This window comes from Pipistrellus kuhlii, unplaced genomic scaffold (assembly GCF_014108245.1).
Source record: "Pipistrellus kuhlii isolate mPipKuh1 unplaced genomic scaffold, mPipKuh1.p scaffold_m20_p_6, whole genome shotgun sequence".
Lineage (NCBI taxonomy): Eukaryota > Metazoa > Chordata > Mammalia > Chiroptera > Vespertilionidae > Pipistrellus > Pipistrellus kuhlii.
Window position 1 is genome coordinate 58,502,484 of NW_023425562.1, and position 26,034 is coordinate 58,528,517.

General features: G+C 46.7%; 1 protein-coding gene across 1 annotated transcript in view; it reads right to left on the reverse strand.

Moving 5' to 3' along the window:
• Positions 1 to 8,147: 8,147 nt before the first annotated feature.
• The window catches only part of RASSF2 (Ras association domain family member 2), a 33,359-nt gene continuing 15,472 nt past the window's right edge, over positions 8,148 to 26,034 (reverse strand). The window contains exons 2-11 of the mRNA XM_036418454.2: positions 24,092 to 24,182; positions 22,032 to 22,107; positions 19,729 to 19,880; positions 17,165 to 17,253; positions 15,991 to 16,151; positions 15,169 to 15,270; positions 14,207 to 14,258; positions 13,599 to 13,720; positions 12,193 to 12,290; positions 8,148 to 11,040 (exon numbers count right to left, since the gene is read on the reverse strand). Of these exons, the coding sequence (XP_036274347.1) occupies positions 10,971 to 11,040; positions 12,193 to 12,290; positions 13,599 to 13,720; positions 14,207 to 14,258; positions 15,169 to 15,270; positions 15,991 to 16,151; positions 17,165 to 17,253; positions 19,729 to 19,880; positions 22,032 to 22,107; positions 24,092 to 24,150 (981 nt within the window). The 5' untranslated portion in view covers positions 24,151 to 24,182 and the 3' untranslated portion in view covers positions 8,148 to 10,970. The remainder of the gene's footprint in view (positions 11,041 to 12,192; positions 12,291 to 13,598; positions 13,721 to 14,206; positions 14,259 to 15,168; positions 15,271 to 15,990; positions 16,152 to 17,164; positions 17,254 to 19,728; positions 19,881 to 22,031; positions 22,108 to 24,091; positions 24,183 to 26,034) is intronic.

Consider the following 26,034-nt stretch of genomic DNA (forward strand, 5'->3'; position numbering starts at 1 on the left):
ATTGGAGATCATTTCCAGAACTATCACACATTAGCCACTGGGTCACTGAAATGACTGGGTTCCTTAGAGTCCTTAGAATTAGGTTCATTTTATTTTTCATTCAGGATATTTTATGCATTTGGAGTTAAAATAGTTTAGGGTTCAAATATAAAGTCTTTAAGAGACTTCTAAGATGTAGATTCTCTTGGGGTTTTAGAACTTTTTAAGGATGGTTAATATATTTGGCATCATTTAGTGTCACTGAAGATCATTTAGAGCTTAAAGTTATCTTGAGTAATGTATGCCTCTTCAGAATCTTTAAGATTGTTTGAAGTCTTAGACTATTTCAAATATTTGAGGATCACAAAGGATTTAGAAGCATTTGAAGTGATTTACAGCCTATTTGATAGTTTGCAATGATCTGAGGTCATGTTAGCAGGGATTACAGGATTTGTTTGTTTATTTATTTTTATTTTTTTTAGAGAAAGAGGACGGGGGAGAGAGGAACATCGATTTGTTGTTCCACTTATTTATCCATTCATTGGTTATTTCTTGTATGTGCCCTGGCTGAAGACTGAACCTGCAATCTTAGCATATTGGGATGACGCTCTAACCAACAGAGCAGAAATTAAGATTTTTTTTTAAGGAACTTGGGTCAAGATATTGGGGTTGTCAAGATATTAGTGCTCTTGTTCTCTTGAGTCTTGTGTTTGGGATACATCTGGATATCCATTCATGCATTCCACAAACATTACCTAGGTGCCTGCTAAAGGTCATATTCTGGTCTAGATGCTGGAGTTACCCTCACGGAGTTTGATAGATAAATCAACAAATATATCCAGGCAGTGAGAAGTGCTTTGAAGAAAAATAGAAGCAGAGGACAATTGGCAGAAGTGCAGCTAATGGAATTAAGGGGCACTCAGTAGGAGGCAAAAATTATTTTGAGACCTAAATAAAAAAGCAGCCAAGCATGTGATGTGCTGGAGAAAGAATGTTCCAGAAAGAGAGAATGATAAATGCAAAGTCTGGCATGTTTGGACAGAAGGCCAAAGTGCACAGCACGGTGACTGTTGAGGAGGCTGGAGGCAGTGGGGTCCCTGAGCAGGTGGGAGGAACCACTTAGGTCCAGGTAGGCTGGGTAAGCACTTAGCTCTCTTTAAAGGCTCAGGTCAATTAAGGTCACTGACTAGCATGTGGGTTCTTAAGGTTTTGAGTAGGTTCTGTGAAGATGTAGGCCCTCTGGAAGTGTTAGGAGCCACTGAGGATCATTTAGGATCTTTTATGACCACTTAGGACCTTTTCTTGCTGCTTAGGATTTTAAAAATTAATTCAAGCTGGAACCAGTTTGGCTCAGTGGATAGAGCGTCAGCCTTCGGACTGAAGGGTCCCAGGTTCGATTCCGGTCAAGGGCATGTACCTTGGTTGCAGGCACATCCCCAGTAGGGAGTGTGCAGGAGGCAGCTGATCAATGTTTCTAGCTCTTTATCTCTCCTATTCCTCTCTGTAAAAAAACAATAAAATATATATATTTTTTAAAGTAAAAAAAAAAAAAATTCATTCAGGATCATTTAGCATAATTATTGTTATTAAGGATTTAGATTTTAAGCTTTTTAGGTTTTACAGTTGTTTAGAACTGTTTAAGGTTATTTAGCATTTGGTGTCAGTTAGACCTTTGTAATTATATGTTGACTTCCTTAAGGTTATTTATGGTCCTTTTCATTGTTATGCTCTCTCAGGGGTATAGCCCTTTAAATACACATGCTGCCTGCCAGCTCTGCAAAGACCCACAGCCTTTTAAAAGAAGCTGCAAGAAATCAAATCAAAGCCGGTCTTCTTGCAAGAGCCCTACCCCAGCTGTCCAGGCTCTCTCCTTGTGTTGTCTCAATTTGTCCTTAGATAGTCAGTTTTCCACTTTTCCATACAGGACTCTGAATCTTAAACTGCGATGTCATTTTTGTCTTGTTTCTGTTTTTTAAATGGCCTCTGGTTGAGCCCTGTGATGAATATGCTAAATAAACACATTTGCGTTTATTTTTTTAAGGTGCACGAGGTAGGATGGGGAATAACAAGTGTCCTGTGTGCCCTGGGGGATGAAACACACATCCAGAATCTTCCATGCAAAGCCTTGCTTAACTACGCAGGCAATGCATCTGGTATGGAACTCACAATCAAGAGGACTTCAGAATGCAAGAAACTGAAAGCTGAACAGCCTGACAATATATTCTGGCTAACCACAGGTTTCCAGAATTTCCAATAGGTTTCCTCCCCGCCCCCCTTCTTTTGAAAGCTTTTGTTTGTCCAGTGCCTGAAAGCATGAAGAGTACAATTAGAAAGTAGATTTGGTATCCAGGGTAACTGAGCCTAAACCCAAGGAATTCCCCAATTTCTCACCCAGAGACTCCATCCTTCAGGCTGCTGTACATGCAAGATATCAGGGTGACTGATCTTTCTCAGCGCCCCTGGCACTATGGGCATGGTCCTCCCATGGTCCTGTATGTGTGCGTGTGTGTGTGTGTGTGTGTGTGTGTGTGTGTATGTGTGTGTGACATTACATGCACACACACATACGGACTGCATTTCAATTGCATGCTGGGCCTGCTGTTACAACAAGAATGTTGAAGCCTTCTACTTGAGGAAAACTGGCCCCAGCAGTGAGATAAAAGCCTAGCTGGCTTTAATTTAAAAATATATATATATATTGGTTTTTTACAGAGAGGAAGGGAGAAGGACAGAGAGCTAGAAACATCGATGAGAGAGAATGATTGATCAGCTGCCTCATGCACACCCCTTACTGGAGATGTGCCCGCAACCAAGGTACATGCCCTTGACCGGAATCGAACCTGGGACCTTTCAGTCCTCAGGCCGACGCTCTATCCACTGAGCCAAACCAGTTTCGGCTAATTTTTATTTTTTATGTGTTTTTGTATATATATGTGTGCTTTTGGAATTTCAACATTTTTGAATGTAGAAACATAAAGAAAAGAAAGTCAAGTGCAAACATAAAAAAAAAAATGTTGTCTCCCCCTTCCAAGGTAGCTTTTTTTCATAGACTTTCATACATCATTCTGCAATCATATTGAAGATGCTATTTTATTCACTTTAATAATCATATCTTCTAGGTTTTAAAATAAACTGTATATTATACTTGTCATGGCTAAATAATATCCATGATTATGTTCTTATTTTACCTGTTGCCTTATCACAAAAAGAAGGAAGAAGAAAAAATCCTCCTTGGCTTTTTTGGTTTTAATCAAGGCATACTTTTTTTTTTTTTAATATATTTTATTGATTTTGTACAGAGAGGAAGGGAGAGAGATAGAGAGTTAGAAACATCGATGAGAGAGCGTCATTGATCAGCTGCCTCTTGCACACCCCCTACTGGGGATATGCCCGCAACCAAGGTACATGCCCTTGACCGGAATCGAAACCAGGACCTTTCAGTTCCCAAGCTGACGCTCTATCCATTGAGCCAAACCAGTCTTGGCTAATCAAGGCATACTTACTTGGCTTGTTATGAGGATTACTTACATTTTTGGGAGAGCTTCTGTCTTTGTAACCCATAAAGAGGTTTACCTTTCCATTTTCATTTTTATTTTAGAATCTAACTTTATTGCTGATACCTAGAAGTAAAACGTGTATTTATTCACATTGTTTTGGCAACCTTGCAAAATTTATTTAGCATTTCTAATAATGTCTCTCTAGATTATCATGGCCATTTTAAATTCAACTTTTACTTGTGCGTGTTTTTTAATGGGTCCTAGATGTTATAATTTGCTCTTTCTGCTTAGTTAGTGCAAGCATTTTTGGCCAAACTTAAATTTTATCTTTGTGATAATTCATGTTATTGCCAAAATTTGGTTAAGGAACTGGACCAATATAAGTGAACAACACATTACACTTCCGTAATTCTGTCCCTTACCTTTAGAATCTTTCCTTGGAAACGTTTTGGATTCCAGGCTTCTTACAGTCCCACGCATTCAATGTTTGCCATACGTGGGAGTTCTCATCAGCAGTTTGTTCCCGAAATTATACCCTGGACATCGCTGAGACTTAACGACTTCCCATCAGCAAACATGCCCCAAAGTTGGCACCCGCTACTGTCCAGGGGGCCCAGGTTTCTCTCAGCGGCGGATATTGTGAAAGACCCAAGCATGCGTGCTATCGACTTTTAGAGGTTATGCAGGCATGGTCAGGGTGACATTCAAAGTCACAAATGAATGCTAATGTGCCCAATTTTAAAACCCACTGGAAAAATGGGTTTGTAATGTAAGAACGTTGGACTCAGTATTATCGAAATGCTGATATATAAAATATCCATGTTATTGTTTGCCTTCCACCAGAACATGTGTTTAGATATCCTATGTTTTAAACTTAACCTTTTAAACTTTGCAAAGTTTAAACTTTATAAACTTTTATACTTTATGAAACTTGAGCTTTTTTCCAACTTATGGCTTCATCTTAAAAACCTCCCATATGAAAATTACAATAAGCTACTTTGGGGCCAGTGTGTAGAGAACCGTATTCATCTCCACCTGGGACTCTGTGAGCACGACAGGGGTGCTGCTGACAATTACACCAAACAACAGACAACTGGAACTGTCCTGGCCAAACTAGGACTTCCAGCCCCTACCAAAGGGCCTGCAGTTTTAAAACTTTTAATGTTAACTTATATACTTATAAAGTATACTAGAGGCCTGGTGCATGAAATTCATTCATGGGGGGGAGGGGAGGGGAAGGGAAAGGTCCCCTTAGCACACTGTCCAATCCGGGACCCCTCCTGGGAACTGGGCCTAAATCGGCAATTGGACACCCCTCTCACAATCCGGAACCACTGGCTCCTAACTGCTCACCTGCCTGCCTGCCTGCCTGCCTAATCGCCCCTCACTGCCCCCCTTGCCTGCCTCGTCACCCCCAACTGCCCCCCCCCCCCCCAGTCTGATTGCCCTCAGCTGCCTCTTCCCCATGGGCCTAGTAGCCCCATGCCCCTCACTAACCTCCTGCTGGCCTGGTCACCCCATGCAGCCTGTTCAGTTGCCCTTTTGGTTGCAATGGTAGGCTTTAATATATATAGATACTTATATAAAGTTAATTTATCTATTTATATAACATATACTTAATTCATAAGTAGTAATTTTTATGTTGCATGGTTTTAAAATAAAAATAACAAGTTCAATTTTCAGTAGGTTTGCTTACATTTAAGCCTCTCAGCCAAGCCTATTCAAATGAATTCAAAACCTACTCAAATGTATTCAAAACTTCACAGCAAAGACTTGTGCTCACAGCAAACTCCACTCAGTGAAAATTTCATTGCCTAAAATGGGCAACACCAAATTATTTCTGAAATCTGTCTCCATAAAGCAAGGCAAGAACTGCTGGCTCCCTTGGCAGAAGGTTGTTAGCATTTGTTGGTGGTTTTAGCACTCTAACTTCTATGGCTTACTGCCTGATTTGGAGTCTCAGTGGGGCCCACACATGGACTATTTATCATATTTTGTGTATGTCACCTACATTCGCATCTACATCTACATGCTGTACAGCAAAAAAAAAAAAACAACTCCCTGACTTGGAAGTGTCAGCTGTCTGCCCATCTACTGCACCCTGCTTCATTAATTCAGCAATTAAAAAGCAACTGTTTTGAGTGAAAACTCTAAATATAGGAAATCAAAACAACACTTAAGGGGAATAGTGACTTATCTAAATTTTTCTCTTAAAAAAAATCTATATAAGCATTGTTGAGGGGATTGCTAAAAACCTTGTCTTGGTTGTTACCTTTATAGAGTTGGGTTCATCAGCTTGGCATGCTGAGAGGAACACTCCATCTCTACTATCTATACTAGGAATCTATACTAATAAAAGGATAATATGCTAATTAGACTGGGAGGCCTTCCAGACGTCCTTCGGGACAAAGCCATGGTGGCAGGGCTGAGGCAGATGCAGTTAGGGGTGATCAGGCCAGGAGGGGAGGGCAGTTGGGGGTGATCAGGCTGGTGGGGTAGGGCCGCTGGGGGCAAGCAGGCTGTTGGGGGGACAGTTAGGGATGATCATACCAGAAGAGGGGCAGTTGGAAGTGATTAGCCTGGCAGGCAGAGTGGTTAGGGGTAATCAGGAAGGCAGGCAGGTGAGCGGTTAGGAGCCAGCGGTCTTGGATTGTGAGAGGGATATCCAACTGCCAGTCTAAGCCTGATTCCTGTGGGACTAAACCAGCAGTCGGACATCCCCCGAGGGGTCCCAGGTTGGAGAGGGTGCAGGCCAGGCTGAGGGACACCATCCCCCCGCTATACAAAATTTGTGCATCAGGCCACAAGTCAAATTATATTGGTCATGGTTTATGCTCCATGGCCAGTTTCCTAGGAAGATAACTATCGATCACATATTCAAGCATTATGGACCAACCACATACTCTGTGTTAGTCAGAGTTTTCCAGAAAAAAAAAACAGAACCGATAGAATGTGTATCCATAGAGAGAGATTTAGTTTAAGGAATTTGGCTCAGACCAAAGAGGAGGCTGGAGACCCAGAAAAGAGCGGTTGTTGCAAAGCAAGGCCAAAGGCAGACTGGAGGTAGAATTCCTCTCCCTCCCCCAGGGGAATCCATCTTTTTCTCAAGGCCTTCCACATTGTGGAAGGAATCTGCTTTACTCAGAGTCTGCTAGTTTAAATGTTAATCTCACTTTTAAAAATACCTCCACAGCAACAGCTAGACGTGTTGGACCAAATCCCTGGGTGCCATGGCCTAGCCAAGTTGGCGGTAAAAGTACCCATCAGCGTGGAACTTGGCCTTCGTCTGAGGTCCTTCACTTGGAGACTCCAAGGGGCTGCCTCCAACGGAGGTGACCTGGCCATTTCATAGACGAGAAAGCCAAGCCCTAGATAAAGGTTCAGTGAGTTAGTCCCAACGAGTCAGGAAAAACATCCAGCCTCATGGAATGATAATGCCCACCTCTTTCTACCGCAACCCCTGTCTCCAGCAGGGCCTGAACTCAAGACTTATACAGGAGCACTCTCATTTTACTTAGTTGGGATATCATAGCCAAGTCCATTCAAACCATGAACTCCAGGCCAAGGAACTCAGCTTTCCTCCTGGGTGCACTTTCACATTCCCGTCCCACACCCTCACATAGCACAGAGCTCCCGCCCAGCCGACACACACAGACCATCCTCAGGGGACTGCTCTTTGAAAAGTGCTTTATTTAACAAGATCTAAGTCAGATGCATTAGAACATATCAAAACGTTACACGGCCCCCTGTGAGGCCTTGTCAAATGATGTTAAGATACCTCAACTCAATGCATCGATTCATAAGTTCAGAACCAAAGCATTAAACCAGGTCATGTACCTTTGCTAAAAGTCAAGTTATGAGTAAGAAAAGAACACTTCACAACGCTAAGACAAGTGGGGAAACACTAGCAAAAACCCACAGAAACCATCAGCCCGGGAAACAGGTCTGCGATCTGACTCAAAAGTACTAAATGGAGGCTTTCCCTTCATAGCTTGTCCATGTCTTGTGCTCAATTAAAACACAGGGGGCGCTGTAACACACACACACACACACACACACACACACACACACACACACACACACCATGGTGGGGTAAACGCTTTCAGGTACATCAGAAAGGAGTGCCGTATTTATTTTTATTTCTGTCAAGACATCCTTCCCATCTCATCTAATTCAAACAAGACTTTGTATAAAACTATTTAAGCAGAGTCTGGAAAGTTCATGCTGCTGCACCCGGGCGCTCCAGATCACCTTTGTCTCCTATCTCACCCCCACCTCATGGTTTGGTCAGTGTGAGGCTGAGATGCCCTTGTTGATCTAGAAAGTTATGCCTTGGAGATGCATCTATGACATCATGTTCTCCATGCTCTGGATCTTAGAAATATTCAATAGCTGTGGGGGTGGGTTTGGTGGGTCTTTTTGTTTGTTTGTTTGTTGTTGTTGTTGTTTTGGGTGGGAGGGTTAAGAGCCTCTCTTTTCTTAAAAGAGCTCCTTGCCTTTCTGTGGCCCATCCCCCCTACTGACACTCAGATAACCACCCATCTCTGCAGAAAACAACTCCTGCCAAGATGTGTTTGCATCGAAGAACAGTTATTTATTTTTTGGTCACTTCATGCCACTTGTAATAAAATGTGTTTATCTGGCTATCTCCAGGACAGAGTATTTTTTCTTCCCAGCATGGAAGAGGCTAGGGTGAACATATTTCTCTTTGAAGTCTCAGATCAAAATCTCAGCCTGAGGCCCCAACATTTTTCCACGTGGATGGGTAGCTAATCTGAGATCCTCTGCCTCAATGTCTAGATCAAGCCTGTCCAGCCTGGAGACCGGTGTTACCATTCTGCCATCCTTTGTGCTTTCCAGTCCCTCCCCTAGGTAACCCCGCTCCCCACCTCTTCACTCATCCCCTTCCCACTAATGTGATCACCGAGAAGGTGACCTTGTGCTAGATTCCACCATCATCACCTGGGGGAGCGGGACCCCCGTCCTGGCCAGATGGACTCGGATTTTCCTTCATTTGATCGCCTTGTAACACAAGCCTCTGTAATTGTGGCTATACTGCTTTTCACAAGTCAGGGGGGAAACCCTGTAAATTGGCCTTTGTTCTTCGCACGATTTCAGGTTCATTGCACGCAGTTACATAAACCCTCACAGATCAGTGGAGAAGTTCAAAGCTGCGGGGCCATGTGATACCGATGAGAAAATCCAGCTCCACGCTGTGGAGAAGTATTTGTTTCAGCTGCTGCTATTTCAAAGAGTTCCTGACCGTGTTTATGAAGGACGTGAGAAATGATCTCTAACCAGGCTGGGCCAAGATGGAAATGTGTGGCTTGCCATTAAACGGAATGCATTGTGTAACATAACAGTTTCCCCTCATATTCATCCCGACTATCTTGCCACTTTCTTACACAGTGAACTGCCAAACCTGACATTTCACAACCCTTCCACATTTCACACTATCGTAGTGCTAGTGCAAATCAAAGAGAACGTGGATAACCCAGAAAAGGCTGTCCAATAAGGTAGTGGTTAGTATTCGCTTGGCGGAAATTCTCCTCCCTGGCCCCCAAGAAGAATCTTTGGGGCCAACAAAGGCTCTGAGCACTTCAAAATACCTGGAAGAGAAGTTTTCCAACTCATTTTCTCAAATGCAAAGCTCAGGAAGTGTGTTTGCATTCACAAAACAGCCCTTCCTCATCGGTGACAAAGGAAGCCTCCCATTCATCCCTTTTGCCCAATTCTGTGCATGCTGCAAAGCCCACCGCCATGTCTGATGGAGACCAAGGCCCTCCGGATTTCCAGTCCGCACCCCACTGGGCTCGTGGTGCTGTCCCAGCAGCAGAGGTAGGCCTGCTAAGAGACCCTGGCAAAGGGCCAGGTGGCAGCATGCCATCTTTTTGAAAGTCAACAATAAGACCAGCTGTGAGCCATCTGAAGAGGCCAGGAAGGCAGCAGGGGTGGAAGAGAGCAGGAGGGTGCCTGGAGCAGGCAAGGCGCTGCTGCAAAGCTCCACCTTCCTTGCAGGTACCGATCTGGTCCGTGGTTCTCCTTTCCTCAACTGGCCGTTCCTGGAGAGGAGGTGGAGAAGCGTCTATACCCGCACAGGGCTCACCGATGCCTGCTATCAGAAGCTCCTGGCCTTGCCTGGGTGATCTCCACAGCCAGGCACCCTCCTCGAAGCATCTGTCTGCCCCTCATCATACAGCATCAGTCACACGGGTGTCCAGCCTCCTGGCAATCTTCCCGATGGGGGCCACAGGGGACAGACTGTCCCTGCCATCCCCAGCTCCCACCCCCCATTGGGGTCTGCTCTAAAGATCATCAAGGCGGCTGCTCAGAGATGCTGCAATTGAAGTTCCATGCTCGCTCTGCACCTTCACGGGGCAGCCCTAAGAGCTTCCCTGGGTCCCACAGTGGGTCAGCAGCAGGACAAGCCCTCGTTGTTGGAGTCCATCTTCACAAAGCACGGGCAACTTGCAAGAACCCAGCCTTGGGAGGAATAAAGCATTGACTTCAGACACACAGACGTGCAGCAAGCCCCCTGGACGATGTGAAATGTGCTGGGCTCATAGGCACCTCTACACTCCCCCTAAGGAGGCCAGGTCAAGCCCAGGCGTGCGTCCCACCAGCAGGCCAGTGCCACGTGCAAACCAGTGAGAGTGAGGCCTGTCTCATGAGATCCTGCCTTCAACTCAAGGAGGCACCGGAGTTGGGGTCAGCAGCTTGGCATGCTGAGAGGAAGGTGGCCATGGAGGCAAGGTCGGAGGCAGAATCCGTTCTCTACGGGCATCCATGTAATTCATCACACATATTTTCGTTATTTAAGAACCACGTTTCCAGTGTAAGAACTGTGGGCTTATTGCAGCTACCCCGCTGATGGTTTCTCTCTCTCTTCCCATCAGACTTGCCCCAAGTGCATGGGCTGTGATTCTGTGAATTTCCAAGAATCTCACATTCACAGACCCTTCTAGGCTTATAGGGAGAGTCCCTACTCATACAAATACCCCAACTGTGAGCTTTCTGAGGCCCCTTCCCTTTCTAACGATGGGCAGATACATGTGGCTGCTCCCAGGCACTTGAGGGGAGAAATTTTTCTTCGGCACAAAACCCCTCAGATTGGTGACTCCCCTGATGTTCCTGACCACGAGCAGCGCATCCGCCAGTCTCATGGCACTTGTGCTGGTTGCTTGGAATTTAATTGCATGGGACTGTATCAGGTAGGCACGTGGACATGTATGTGTGCGGACGTGTGTGGGTGCACAAACACACATTTTGGGTCCCCAAAATTCAAAAGTCCTTGTGAGTGAAGGGAAGGAGAAGAGCAGAGATCCAAGGACAAGGAGCTGTCAGCTGGCTTCTCCATCCAGGCAGCCAATGGTGGCTTGTCAGGAGCTGGAGAAGGTTTTAAGTGCTTCTGTGGAAAGAAGGCACCCAGCTTCCGGTGGGTCTTCTCCTGTCATCAGCGGCCATTGCGGTGTCTGGATCCCCTCCCTCTGTGGCTCAGATGGTTTCTGGGGTCTCCGCTATCTCCTCCAGCCTCTGCCGAATCATTAGCCGGAGCACGGTGTACCTGGCAACAGAAACAGCCGCGGTGGAGAGCAGGAAGCCACACACACCTCCTCTCCGCCCTGCTTCCCAGCCCAGGTCACAGTGTGGGCGACGGTCCTGTCCCTTTGCTTCTGTCAGTGGCCCACTCTCTAGCCACTTGGCTGCTTCCGCACCAGGGTGAGAGGGACTGAAGAAGCTAACTCCAACCTAGATTGCTTTCCTGTCGTTAGAAAGTCCGGCAAAGAAGGGTGAGAAGATGGAATAACAACAGACACAATAAGGGTTCCATTAGCGGAGTGCTTACTGTGCCAGAGGCACTGTGTAGTCCTTTATACGCACAGTAGCATATGAACCCTCACCTAGGCTGGACCATATGAAATTGCCACTGTCTAACTGCTATTGGGTGGGGGGAAGGGCGTGCTACAAAAATTACCACTTCATGTGGTTCAACCTGATGCCAGTTCTTGCATTTTTATAGAAGAGGCCACAGCGACTGGAGGCCCAGGGCTCGCTGGTGAACGCTATATCCCCATTCCTTCCCTGAACTATAGCAATGCAGAGCTAAAGGGGACATTCCTCATGTGCAGGGCTTAGCACTGCACAGCAAAAGCTATTTGTAAAGTTTGGCGTATAGTAAGTGTTCAGTAAATATCCATATTAACTGCTTTCATACTTGTTATTATCATCCATACAGCAAATATAGCATTAGCTTTATTCTCTAATAAAGAGATAGAACCAATCAATCGTTCTACCACACCCATAAAACACAGTCTACTTTATGACTGTGCATTTCAAAAAAAAAAATCATAAAACCCTTTCCAGAGAGAAGTTTTACTGAACTTGCCAACCCAAGTGCAATTTTCTCAAGAGAAATATTAAAAAGGGAGGAAGGTGTGAGGAAAGGATTCAGAGGTAGGTTGCTCAGGCTCCTCGCCACCTGCCTGAAGTCTCCAGAACACTTCCATGTTTCACATCAAATGGAGAAGCAGAGGGACCAAGACACTTAAGTTTGGTGCCCCCAGCTGAGATGTGGATTCATTTAAGGGAAGGTCCCTGAAGGAGGCTGAGAAGATGCAGGCCAGGACAGCAGCTCAGCCCCAGCCCAGGCGCCTGAACAGAGCCCTCCCGCTGAGGCCCAGGAGAAACCCAACCGGCCCCCCGGGGCCAGGCCTACTTTCGCATCAGCTTCTTGACTTCCCGATCTTCCTCCTCTTGGAGCTTCTGAATGAAGCTTTTAAGGACAGGCATCTCGAACTTGATGTACTGGGCCACCTGGGGAGGAAGAAATAAGTGATGCTAGGATGACTTACATTCTACTGAACTGACCAACCCAAGGCAATTTGGGTCCCCAAAAATCAAAAGTCCTTGTGAATGAAGGAAGGAGAAGAGCAGAGATCCAAGGACGGGGAGCTGTTCCAATGCCTTTGGACGGCTCTCTGCTGTGAGGCACAGAGCCTGCGGAATCCATTTCTGCACCGATCCTGAATTTCCTTCAAGGCAGGAGCCACACCTCATTCTTCCAAGACTGATATAGAGTCTGCAGTGAAGACCCCTTCATGTACATGGCACATATCTCATACCTCTCATTTCTCGTTTCACATGCTGTCCAACATGGAATAGCACTTTCTCCTAATTCCATGATGCAGAGAAAGGCCTGAATCCATAATGGTTAATACACCTCTCTGCTCTCCCCTAAGAGAACTTAAGGAACCATGACTCAGAATGATGATTGTTTCTCTGGTATCAAGTAGGCATCTGAATGTGATTTTGACCCTGAGATGCTGTGGGTGGGGTGGCTCCCATGTGAGTTGAAGTTAAAAAAACATTTCTTCCTCCCCCAACAGCTTCCCCACCTACTCGATCCACTCTTCTCCCTGGGAGAAGTCTATTTCTCCACCCTCTTCATGTTGGGCGTGGCTATGTGACTTGCTTTGGCCAATGGACTGTATATGGATGTCACACATAGCAAATCTGAGTAGAGGCTTCAGATGAGCTTACATGGTTTGGCCTGGTCTCTTGCATCCAAGCCATTGGCCATGAGAAGCATACCCGAGGTAGCCACTGCCCCTTGAGCTTGGGTCTCTGAATGAGACACGCAATGCAGATCCTTAACCCACAGCCTAGAGCAGAGCTGCTGCTACCAGAATCCTGAGCAAAAAGTGTTGGCTGATGTCAACGCTAAGCTTTGGAGATGTTTCTTACTGTCGGCAAAAGCTGACTACTACACAAGATAAGGTTAAATCACTGCTAATTTCTTGAAGTTGCTAAGAGAGGGTTTGCAGAAACTTCGCAGCCCTCTTACAGGACCTCAGAAAGGCTCCAGGCATTTATCCCTTTTATGGAATTCATTTCATGCTTGAGCATTCCTCCAACAACTCCCACAGGGCATACCCTCAAACTAGTCCCTGCATTTATTCTCCTGGCCCATGGCCATTACTGCTTCGACAAAACCTTATATTGAGGAATGGCATCATGGGGCATGGTCCTTAACCAAAAAAGCCAAGCTCTATCCCAGTTGCAGGTAAACCAAACAAACCCCCACCCTCCTGAGGACAGTCCATCTACTAAAAGGGGACTCACATCATAGGTGACTTCCTCCACCTGGTCCTTCTCCATAAGGAACACCTTGGAGACCTGCTCACACGGGCCCTGGAGGATCCGGGCAATCAGCGGGTAATCGGTGTTCTTCAGCTTCTGTTTCTCTGGAACCACACAAGCCAAGAGCAGCCCTGAGTTTGTCCTGAGGCCTTTGTCACCGTAAGTAGGGGTGACAACTCAGGGGCCCAAATAGACCAAGCACCGTAGGAGATGCGGCCATACAGGTCAGGAGACTGATTTGCAAGTGTACAGTTTAATGACTGTTGTTCAATGCAACGGTTCCCTCTCCCCTCCTCAGCAATGCTCCTGTGCCTCGAACCCCTTGGAAGATGGTGCAATGGAGGAATTGGTTTTATTTGTCTCCCAAGAAAATCCACTTTGTTTTTTAATAGGCAGTTAAGGTTCTAGGACTTGCTTACTGACCACACCTGGCATGCCACCAGCCTTGGAGGCAAGCAGCCCTTGAAAGTTTCCCAAAGATCAACAACAAGCAAAATGAGGCAGAGGTTGGCTTTGTGTCTGTGTGTTTTAACTTACTATTCTGAGTTAATGAAGCGTCTTTTAGAGTACCCAATGTTCTTCAGACTTACCACCACTGGTATGGACCACGTACAAGGCAAACTCCTCCGCTGAATTCTCAATCTGAATCAGGAGCAAAAGGATGCTTGGTGAAAGCACACGTTACACATCAGACCTGAGCCAATCCTGCCTCGTCACCGCAAAGCTACATGGATTTGGGGCTCTTTTGAGGGGCGGGCTGTTCATCTGCAGCTCTCTCCGAAGAGATAAGGAAATGGTAACGTCATCAGTGATCATAGAGAAGAGCTCCCATTTATGGGACTGGGTGAGGTGTTTCTACGTTTTAACACTTTCTGTCTTAACTCACCTAATTCCTCCTGATAGGGTCCTGTTACCCTCATTTTACTGAAGAAGAAGCAGAAGCACAGGGAGCTTAAGTAACTTGCCCAACTCATCCAATCAGCGAGTAGGTAGGTGATGGGACAGGATTTGAGCCCAGAGCCTGTGCCCGTAGGCCACTAAGTGACACTGGCTTCCATTAAAAAAAGAATGCCTGGTTTCCCAAAGATTTATAGTAAGGGGATTATGGGAAATATATAGACATTAAAAGCATTCATGCACTCTCATTTGCACATCTTATTGAGGTTCATTTTCAAAGTCAGTTCTCTAACCTACTTAGTGCACAGGACCCCACACTAGTTGTCAGGCCTGAAGTCCTTCCAGTGGTGGATAAAGCACCCATGGGCTGGGGCTGCTCGAGCTTCTGAGGCCCCAGAATTCCCTGCGAGCCATGTGGAGCAGGTTCCCTGGCCTCACCTCCGAGCTTCGGATCCAGCCAGTCTGATTCGGGCGGGAGCCTGAGAACCTGCTTTCCTAAGGAGTTCCCAGGTGATGCTGCTGCCTGGGGTCCAATGAACCCAAACGTCTGCCCGGTGCCCCCCTCACCACGCTCTCCACAGCCCCCACCTCTGCACCTCTGGGGCCACTGAGGCCCATGTGCCACCTCCTGAAACAGCTGGCGGAGGGGACTTGCCTTAAACTTGTTGAGCAGCAGCTTCAGGACCTGCGGGGTGGTCATGGTGCTGTTGATGCGGACGTTGGTAACAGAACCGTAGGCCGGGGTGAACACCGATGTCTGCCAACAGAGGGATCCAGCTCAGAGTGGGAGTGGGGACAAGGTCGGGTCTAAAACAGGGGAGTCCCACCCTGTTCCCAGGACGAAAGGGCACACTCAACCTGTGCTCACTGACAGCCCTCGAATAACCTGGCAAGTATTGAGCTCTGTTGTCAACAGAGCCCTCAGCTTCAAGGGGGCTGATCTCCAAGGGGCAGGGTTGGGAAGGAACAGAGCTAGATAAGGGAGGCCCTCTCTCCCAATAAAACACACAAAGTCCCTTCCACTGCGACTTCAACGCAAGGACTCTGACCTCTGTCCCACAATGCACCTGCCCCTGGGAAACAGATCTGACAGTAGGAGGGAAGCTGGGGATCAGCAAATTGAGGTGGAGTCCTAATACCCCTATCTGAGTCCCACAGCTCTGCTTTGGGGGTACCCTTCGCTCATGGGAAAGTCAGACCACACAGCGCTGGGAGGCAGGCAGAGGGTAACACGGGGATTTGCTGGTATCCGACAAGGGGTGCCTGTGGGATCATCTCACCCACCACCTAGGGGGTTTCCTGCCGGGGGATTCCTTGTTCCTCACGGAGCCAGCAGCCCACCCACAACTCAAAGAATGAATGGTAAACAGTTGGCTTCCCCGGTGTCCGTCCCCCTGAGGTGTCCGCTGCCTAGGAAGGACCTTTGCCCGCCCCCCTTCAGGTTGCCCTCTTTCCCCCGCCACCCTGTCCCCTCTACCTTGTGGTTGTAGAAATGGCCATTAATGGAGAAGCGGTGGCGTCTGATTCGCCGCTGGTCGCTGGTTGTCCTCACGTTGCCGCGGCGACGCACCCCCACATCACTGCGTGTGCGCATCAGCTGCGGGGTGTCTTCCTGCACGGGCTTCAGGTCCCTGGAGTCTGAGAGGAGGAGGGAAATGAGCTCCGTCTGCCGGCACCAACATGGGGCAGTTTGCACATTGTACCCCCTTGGTGGCCATGGCACCCACCTACTGCCCCAAAATACATTTTATAAAATCAGTATCTCCTGCCAGGGCAACACCACAATGCATAACTTACTGAGACGCAACACAAGGTTTAGAGCCCAGACTTCAGAGCCAGACCCCCAGATTCTAATCCCAACCCTACCATTGCTGTGTATCACTAACCTCTCTTGCCTCAGTTTCCTCATCTATAAAATGGGAATAATAATAGGACCCAGCTCATAGGGCTGTTGTGAGGGTTTAAATGAGTCAATGCATGTAAAGCACTTGGAGCAGTGCCTGACATAGGATAAGCATGATAAAAGGACTTGCAAGGTATTGCAAACAGGCTATCCAAGTTACAAATGCTCACGGCCTCAGGCCTAGCAATCCCCCTTGAAAGAATCCTGCAGATACAGACAAGTGTGTGAAATGACACATCAACGAGGCCACTGACTGCAACCTCGTTTGTCACAGCAAAAGACTAGACATGACTTCCATGTTTACCAAGAGGGAAGGATTACAGAAGTGGTCATTTTCCCACCCAGTGGGACACTGCGGAGCCATGAAGAATGCGGAAGTTCTCCATGGATTTGCATGGGAAAATCCTCAAGACAAACTGATACAGAAACAGGGACGTGCAAATGCTACCACTTATAGAAAAAGGGGAAGAAAAGAAATGACACCCAGCCATTAAAGGTCTCTGGGTGTATATTTGCTTATATTTGCAAAGAATATCTCAGGAGGATGCCTTGAAATTGCTTCTGTGGAGGGAACCGCAATAATAAGTAGATGAAGTGGAAAAAGTTTCATTCTTCTTAATATTTCTGAAACTTGAGCCGTGTGGATTGTATTGATTCAAAAAGTAAATAACAGTTTACAGCATCTACCACCTCCGTCTTCACATGGCTGGCCCCCAAAGGGAGGCGCTCCCTCCAGGGAGGGACCCACCTGTGGGGCTTGACATCTGGTCACTCTCAGCCGGAGCATCCACCTCTGTGATCTGAATGTCGGGCATGGTGATGGGCTTCAGGATGGTGCTGGGGGCAGAAAACAAAGAGAGGCTGCTTCAGCCACTGTGGGGAGATGCCCCAAACACACCCCACCCCACCCCTGCACAGGGAGCACTTTGCTTGCTCCCGGCTGGGGACCAGCACACATCAGATGATAACGGATTTGGGTGGGCTGTGCTGAGTGTGCCATGAGGCTGGCCCAGTGCCAGGCTGAGCCCTGGGTGGAGTGGGGGAGGTCTGGAGGGAGAAGACGCTCATTCCCAGCAGCTGCAGCAACATAAGCACCCAACTCATCAAGCGCAGGGTGGGGAACAGCAAAGAACAAAGTCTGTGTGTTCCCTGGGCTGGTTTTCTAAGCATGTGCAGGTTCTATAGCTTATCTGGAAATCCCCAGTAATGGTCATTCATTTCTTGGGACAAGATTCCAGTTCTGACCCATTTCCGTTAGGGGAGTATCTCAGAAACTGCTTCTGGCATCTGAAAGGAATGGAAAGTAAGAGCTGGCTGCCACGGGCCACCGCGGCTGTGGAAGGGGCGTCGACGACAGTGTTCACGCTGTTGCAGGGACTGAGCCGTGCTAGTGAGCCACACTGGGGAAAGGGCCACAAGCAGGCACTCTGAGCTGAGACCTGGTACTGCCTTCCCTGGCAAATAACCCCTCAAAGCCAAAAGGACAATGGGAGCAGCTCCAAGAAACATACCCAAAATCAACAGAGGATTTTGCCAGAAAGGAGAATAATACTTAACAATTAGGACAATCCCCTGGAGAGAAGAGCATGGTCTCCCTGGGACCCAGTAGACAGATAGGGCTCAGGTTTGGAGAATGACAGTTTTAAGGGAAGACAATTAAAACAGAACATCTGGCCCAGCCGATGTGGCTCAGTTCAATTCCCCATCAGGGCACGTAAGGCTTGCAGGCTATATCCCCAGTAAGAGGTGTGCAGGAGGCAGCCAATCAATGATGCTCTCTCAACATTGATGTATTTTCCTCTCTCTTTCCTTTCCTCTCTGGAATCAATAAAAATATACCTAAAATTGAAAATCTACAGGCACTTCCTATTGTAGTATAAATGTGAACTTCTGACCCCAGAATGGAACTGGTCAGAGCCTCTGGGACTGGTGAACACTGGGCACCTTCTCTGTCCAGAGCCCTCTTTCTGGCTGGAGCAGAAACTGGTCTGAGCATCCTTCTTAACACAGTGGTCCAGGCATCCACTTTATCACAGCAGGCATCTGGGACAACATTATTTCCATTCCTGAAAACTCTCTCACAGTAGTTGGCAGATTTCAAGAACCAACCCACACCAGCTTGATGCCACAGGGAAGGGAAAAGGAACAAATGTGGGGAGAGAAGGACCCTTTAGCAGGCCCAGCCAAAGGCCGCGTGGTCTAACGGAATTTCAAAAATCATCTCACTTAGGGAACAGAATGCAACTTAGTCTGGGGGTCAGGGTGGGACTGTGGGAAGGGTTTGGCCCACTGGAAACCAAGCACCATAAACGTTCTGCATGCAAAGCAGAATGTGGAACCAGCAAAACCAGAGCCATGAGCAGCCACCCCGGCATCTGATGGGATGGGCAGACTTTCCTCCTTGAATTCCCTTGGAAAACAGCCAGGTCCGCTCTGGGCTTGGCTACATGTGGGTTCCTCTCCATTTTAGAGAAAGATCGCATTGGCGGTGGAGTTTAACAGAATGTTCAAGGTGGCCAACAGAGAGGGCTTGGTTCTCGTGTAAAACAGAAAAAACCTCACTGTGGTTTTGGCCGAGAGGTTGGCACGCTCCACCCGTGCTCTGGCCAGAAGGCAGGCGGAATCAGCAAGTTTCAAGATGGCACAAGGCTAGTCACTTGACCCTGAAAACTGAAGTCTGGGAAAGACAGCGAGGAGGGTGTGCCTTCCCAGAACCCTCAGCTTCTCCTTTGGCGGTGAAGGGAGGGGAGGGACAGGCGTGGTCTTTGCAGAGCTTCCAGTGGGGGCTCAGAAGAGAGGACCTCCAGGACGACGGACCATCATGCCACCACCCACCTCTCTGGTTTGCCTCACACAGAATCTTATATTCATTTTCTCATCCACATCCCCCCCAAGACATGGGAAGCCCTAAATGTCCCCAGAACAGGGTCTCTCTATGAGATGGGCCCCTGTCAGACATCTGCGGGTTGAGCCTGGCTGGCCGCTACCAGCCCCTCTCAGAGGCTCTGAAATTCTCCACGAGGGAGAACACACTGCTCACCCAGGCTTTGGTACTTCCCTCTGACTCAGCATCGCCCCTCCTCACTCTGACTGTCACTCAGTAACTGTGGTGGCAGATTTCATGGAAGCCCGATCACAACAATACCTGCCCCTTTCTCCTCATCCCATAGCAGAGCAGGTGGGCAATGGCGGAGGTAGGAATGGGAGCAGGGGAAGGGGGGGATGTCAAGGCTGGCTGGAAGAAGGTGGCATCTACTTGCTCAAGAACACACTGAGCCCCCAGACACCCCCAGTTCATCCCTCCTCACTCACCCCTGAGCCCCCAAGTTGCAGCCAGAGTGCCAGGAGGAGGAGGAGGGAGGGGGGCGGATGCGCTCGTTGTCATCCTGCATCTGCAGGCGGATGGGCCGGCGCAGCCCCCAGGAGATGTTCAGCAGCCCCTCCACGATGAACTCGTCTTCTTCCTGCCACAAAGCAATCAGTGCAGTGAGTCCCGCAGGAAAGCCCTGCGAAAGCCAGCATCGCATTGGGGGACAAGGGACAAGGTCCTGGCTGGGTGCACATGAGTTATAGTCACACCCAGCTCCCAGACTCTCTCCACTCTCATCCACCCTGAGGGTGACTTGGCAGGTCAGCACACAAGTTGCCTTGAAATTCAAGTGCACATGTGCAAATTGTAAGAACGGAATGTGTTGGATTTTTGTTTTGCTTTTTGTTTTTGTTTTTTGTTTTTTTTGTGTGTGTTTTTTGTGTGTGTGTGTGTGTGTGTGTGTGTTTTAATACTAATGACTTTAAAGAAAGAAGAATACATCTTTTAAAGTAAATGAGACTAGCCTTGCTAACAGAATTAGCTTTTTTCTCCCCCATCCCCACTATGAAAAAAAAACAATGTCCTTAGCTACAACATATATTTAGCAATCTGACCTGCTGGTTGAAGGGGATTTAAAGTAACATTTCCCCAAGTTCATTCTACAGAACACACAGAACACCTAGCAGAGTACAGACTCTTCCAGCAGACCAACTGTTACCTTCAAAAGGGTGTCACGTGATTGTGTGTTGGGAGATGCTGTTAATCAGAATTCTTAATAGCAGAACTTCCCAGACAGAGCCTATAATAAGCTTACGTACTAGATTGTGACTATCCAAGAAGTGAGTAAAATCTTGCAAGAATTCCAAATTTATACTCAAGGGTCGTTCACTAATAAGTTAAATGTGAAGCCCTTCTAAAAGTATTTATTATACATGATCCGGAGAAATGGATCTCACTTATGACCATGAAACTCGTTGATTACCAAGCATGTTGGGAATTTATTCTATAGGACACACCCCGAGAAAAGCTGTTTTAGGGCTAAAATCTTGTTAATGGGTCAACCGCTAATTAGTAGAAGCTTTGAGATCAGTGCCTACAAGGGTCAGGCCGTCATTTCCAAGTCGCAGAAAATCTATTTGGGCAGGGCCCACAGACGTCAGACCCGAGCCATGGACACATCTTCAGGACAAGCCCCCTGGGTGAAAATGATACCGGTCCAGGGAACAACTAAACCTGAGCCCCAGGATCATCCTTAGAGAGGGAGTGGGAATAAAGGAATGTAGAAGAGCTGAGCAACTTCAGGACATTTGTGGATCTTGGGGAGAAAGGCTTTAATTAAATACAAGCTACATAGATGGCCTTCTAGATGGTCAAGGCTGGCATCATTGCTTTAAGTTACATTCCTATTAGACGTAAAGTAGGGCTTTGCCTAAATGGAATTATTTGAGGGACACAGAGAAGGCCACTGCTTCCACATCCTATCCCCGACCAGCCTGCCTTAGCAGCTGAAATTCTACCAACTGCTATCTTTTTCTGTGGATTAAATCGCCATGGCTTGATAACCTGAAAATGTGCTTAGAAGGGTATTACGCTTACCTTCTTATCAGTCAAGAACACTTGAGTATAAATTACTCTGCCAGGCTCCTCTATAACTCACCATCTATCTGATAACAGGTTTTACAGAAATGGATACAAGATGAGTAAGCTTAGATGCAGGAGCGGGGCTGGGGAAAAGACAGATGGATAACAAGTGGCTTTCCAAGAAGACACCCTAGGAAGGCTGCTGCAGTTTTGGAGAAAGGCGAAGGGTACCCCCCAGCACTTAGATGGTTTACCTCGGGTTGCTGCAACATAAAACACTGGCCAAAATGTGTAAGCACAGAGGACTGGGAAGTACCTGAATTGCCCGAAATGAAGCAGCCTGCCAGGAAGCCATCTGAAAGGGTCATTTCATAAAAACCTCCCATTGGAGTTTCTCCCCCATCCCCATCAGGCTGGGGTGAGCCTTAAATGAGAGGCCACTCACTGTGGCAGGAGGGACAGGGGTCCAGGATATAGGGCCCCTCAGACCCAGGACACATGGAGACAAAGACTGGGCTGGCCCTTCAGACCCAGGACACACGGAGACAAAGACTGGGCTGGCCCCTCAGACCCAGGACACATGGAGACAAAGACTGGGCTGGCTCCTCAGACCCAGGACACATGGAGACAAAGACTGGGCTGGCCCCTCAGACCCAGGACACATGGAGACAAAGACTGACCGGAGAAGGAGCCTCACAACAGGCCTTCCCTGGGGCCTCCTCACCTCACGGTGTCGGAGCTGCAAATTCTGGCCTTCATAGTACAGGTTGTAGGTCTTCAGATGCAGGAGAAGCTCATTCCTTAGGCAAAAAAATACAAGACGAAAAGCATTCTCAGCTTAAGCCACGTATCATGCAGTTGTTCCCTCTTTATCTCACCTCTAACCTGGCCTCGTTCACTCTACTCTGGATGCTTGTCCACATGTGTGTGTGTACACACACACACACACACACACACACACACACACACACAGTCTACCACCACCCCTGTCGCCATCTTGCCCCAGGATTAAGATCGATAGTAAACACCACCTAAAACAGACCGAATGAAAGGAGCAACTCTAGAAAACCAAGGCGGGCCTTGTCTGCTGGCGGAGGTGGGTAGCCCTGACGCTATTCTTCAACCTCCAGTCAATAAGCTCCCAGACAGGCCTCTGCCTCTCAGCCTCTCCGCCCTCGTGCATGCTGAGAGTTGGGAGAGGACAATCGCTGGAGGGATTTTTCATGAGACTCTGGAACTTCTGGGCTTTTGCGAATGCTTCCTAGACACGGACTTTTGCTTCCTGGACATGACCTGATCATGTGTTTAAAGACTTACAAACTCCCAGCGACGGTGAAAGGATAAATAAAGGCAGCTACAGTCACACAACAAAATAGATGGCAATGAGAACATGAGTCAACTACACGCGACATAAATGAATCTCACAGATGTTATGCTGAGTAAAAGCCAGACACAAAGGAGCGCGTGTTGTATGATTCCGTTTATATAAAGTTTGAAATGGGTGCTAGGATTCGGGATAGTGGTTCACCTCGGGGAGCAGTGACTAGAAGTAGGCATGAGAGGGTATGTGAGCCCTGGCAATATTCTACTCTAGGTGCTTTTCATTTATTTAAATAAAGTTTTTTTTTAACTTACAAGCCTGTTACCAGGCTTTCTTAGCTACCAAATACTGAGTTCCAGGTGTTCCACCCGGGACCCAGCTCTACTGAACCCTGGAGAGAGAGGGCTTCATCCCTCCGGGATCAGGGTGAGCCCTCATCAGACCCAAGAATAGTCTGATTGAGTTTTGTCTAAAAATGTATGGTAGTGCACGAGGGCTGGGAGGGAGAGAAGCTTGAGGAGGCTGCTCGGGCTTTTGTCTATTCTCAGGCCAGGGGCAATGGAGCCATTCAGTGGAGATATTTGGGGCCGTGCCAGAGATCAAAGCTGGCTGGAAATTCTAAGAAGCTCTTGACAAGCTAAGTCCAGATAAATTGGAGAAATTACACACAAGCCTAAATGAATTAGTGAAAAATGTGACTCCAAATAACCTCAACCAAAAAACTGTTGGTACTTTAGAACACACAGATCTGAAACTAGGATGCAAAATTACTGGTCAGGAGAAGTCCCTGGGGAAATCCTTCAATGCAGTGATAAGAATGATCCATATCTCACACAACGTGTGTCTGTAGATGGCCTAAGGTGTCTTAAAAAATTAGTACAATTTGGATTAAAAAAAAATTAAATATTCAATTAAAATAGAGATCTTCCAGGATGTGTAAATCCCTGTGCTGGATATAAATATATAACCTGAAACTCATAATTCAAAAAAGCCCATTTTGGCTCAGCCCCGTCACATTAGCAAAAAGCTGAGCTCAGGAGATTTTATTGCCTATAAAGCAATAACACCGTGTTCTCCTTTTCAGGGGGAACCTGTGATTTAGCCAGAACCGCAGCAGCACAGGGACACAACTCAGCTGGGACTCCCGGGGAGACGCCACAGACAGGACAGTGAGCAGCCGCTGCTGACTCCTCCTCCTGGAAGCCCTCCAGGACACCATCTCTTCTGAGCTTTCAAAGGTGCCATGTCTTAAAGGCCCCCGTTAGTTCCCTCTCTATGGTCATACTCTGGGGGAGTGTTATCTAGAGCAGCAGCCTTGCTGATGCGTTTACTAGTCCACACTCAGCTACTTCCCTAGCTCTTTCTCCCACACAAGAGCCTCAGCTCTCTCATGTACAGGGGAGGCATCTCCGCCAGTGGCTTCCATCCACACGAGGACACAGCACGACAGCAAAAAGACTTACTTGGAAATGTATTTATCTTTCCCACATGGGACAAGGGAAGCTTGGTGACTGTAGTCCATTCTTCTTTTCTCTTTTCATCAGAAGGAGAGACCTGTATTTGAAAGGAGAAGGCAGAGGTCAGAGTTAGGTTGTGTCCTTAGGAATAAGCAGAAGTTGGGCCAGGGCACCATGGGCATGTGGCCCTCTATCCCCCTTCCAGACCCACAGCGTGGGCAGCCCAAAGGGACCCAGGGCTAGTGAGATGCCACGCTGCCGGCTGCTGCCTCTGCTTGCCGCAGCCTTGGAGAGAAAAAACGCCCAAAGGGAAGATAACAGCTGTGGACAGCTCCAGAGCAAGTGCCCTGGCCACAGAGAATGTTGACACTCAACTTGGTTCCAAGGTCAACCAGTGAGTCGTCCCTTCAAAAACAGAATAGAGATTCATCTGACAGGAAGGCTGATTCCACTGAGGCATGCTAAAGATTGGTAAACCACCTAAAAATGTCCAAACAGAGCTGGGGGCAAAAAATCGCAGGATACACATCTATAACCACCATTAAAATATGATACTGTGAAGGCAAATGAATTATCTGGGAAAATGACAATTCATTGTGAAAACACATGCTGCATAAGTATGAGTCTAATTTTGTTTAAAACACATGTAAGCAAGTGGGATATGAGGAAGAGAATAGGAGATATCTGTAATACTATCAATAACAAAAATGTTTTAAAAATATCTACGTAACCATAAAATACTAATATATATGCATTTACTTGAATAAATATATATTCAGATTTCAATTATACAATATATATGCAGTCAGGCTGCAACGTCATCGATTGGCTCTGTAAATTTAAGCAAAATGATGTATAATGATACAATTTTACCACAGGTTAATTGATATAAACAAGAGTTAAGTTCCTAAGGCATTTCATCAACATTATAATGAAATGCCATAGAATGAAAGGACATTAATCAAATGGAAGATTAAAATCATATGATCATCTCAACAGATGCAAAAAAAAAAAAAAAAAAGGCATTTGACAAAATCCAACATCCTTTCATAAATATTACAACATAGCCGAAACCGGATTGGCTCAGTGGATAGAGCGTCGGCCTGCAGACTGAAAGGTCCTGGGTTCGATTCCGGTCAAGGGCATGTACCTTTGGTTGCAGGCACATCCCCAGTAGGAGGTGTGCAAGAGGCAGCTGATCGTTGACTCTCATGGATGTTTCTAACTCTGTATCTCTCTCCCTTCCTCTCTGTAAAAAAATCAATAAAATATATAGTTTTAAAAATTACAACATATTCAGTATAAAAAGAATGTACTTCAACATAATATAGGCTACATATGTCAAGCCCACAGCTAACATCATACCCGAAAATGAAAACTGCAAGTTTTTTCTATGAACAGAACAAGACAAGGATACCCACTCTCACCATCCTATTCAACATAGCATTGGAAGTCTTTGCCAGAGCAATCAGGCAAGAAAAATAAGTAAAAGGCATCCAAATCAGTAAGGAAGAAATAGAATTATCTCTTTTTGTAGATAATATGATCTTACATTAAAGACTCCACCAAAAAAGCTATTAGAATTAATCAATAAATTCAGTGAAGTTGCAGCATCCAGAATCAACATACAAAAATCAGTTGCATATCTATCCACTAACAACAAACTATTTGAAAAGAAATGAAGAAAACAATCCCATTTACAATAGCATCAGAAATCATAAAATACTTAGGAATAAGTTTAAGCAAGGAGTTGAAATATCTATACTCTTAAACTTACATGACTTTGATGAAAGAAATTGAAGAAGACTAAAATAAATGAAAAGATATCCCATGTTCATGGATCAGAAGAATAATGTTAAAATGTCAGTATTACCCAGAGCTATCTCTAGATCCAATACAATGCCTATCCAAATTCCAATGGCATTTTTCTCAGAAATAAAATAAAATAT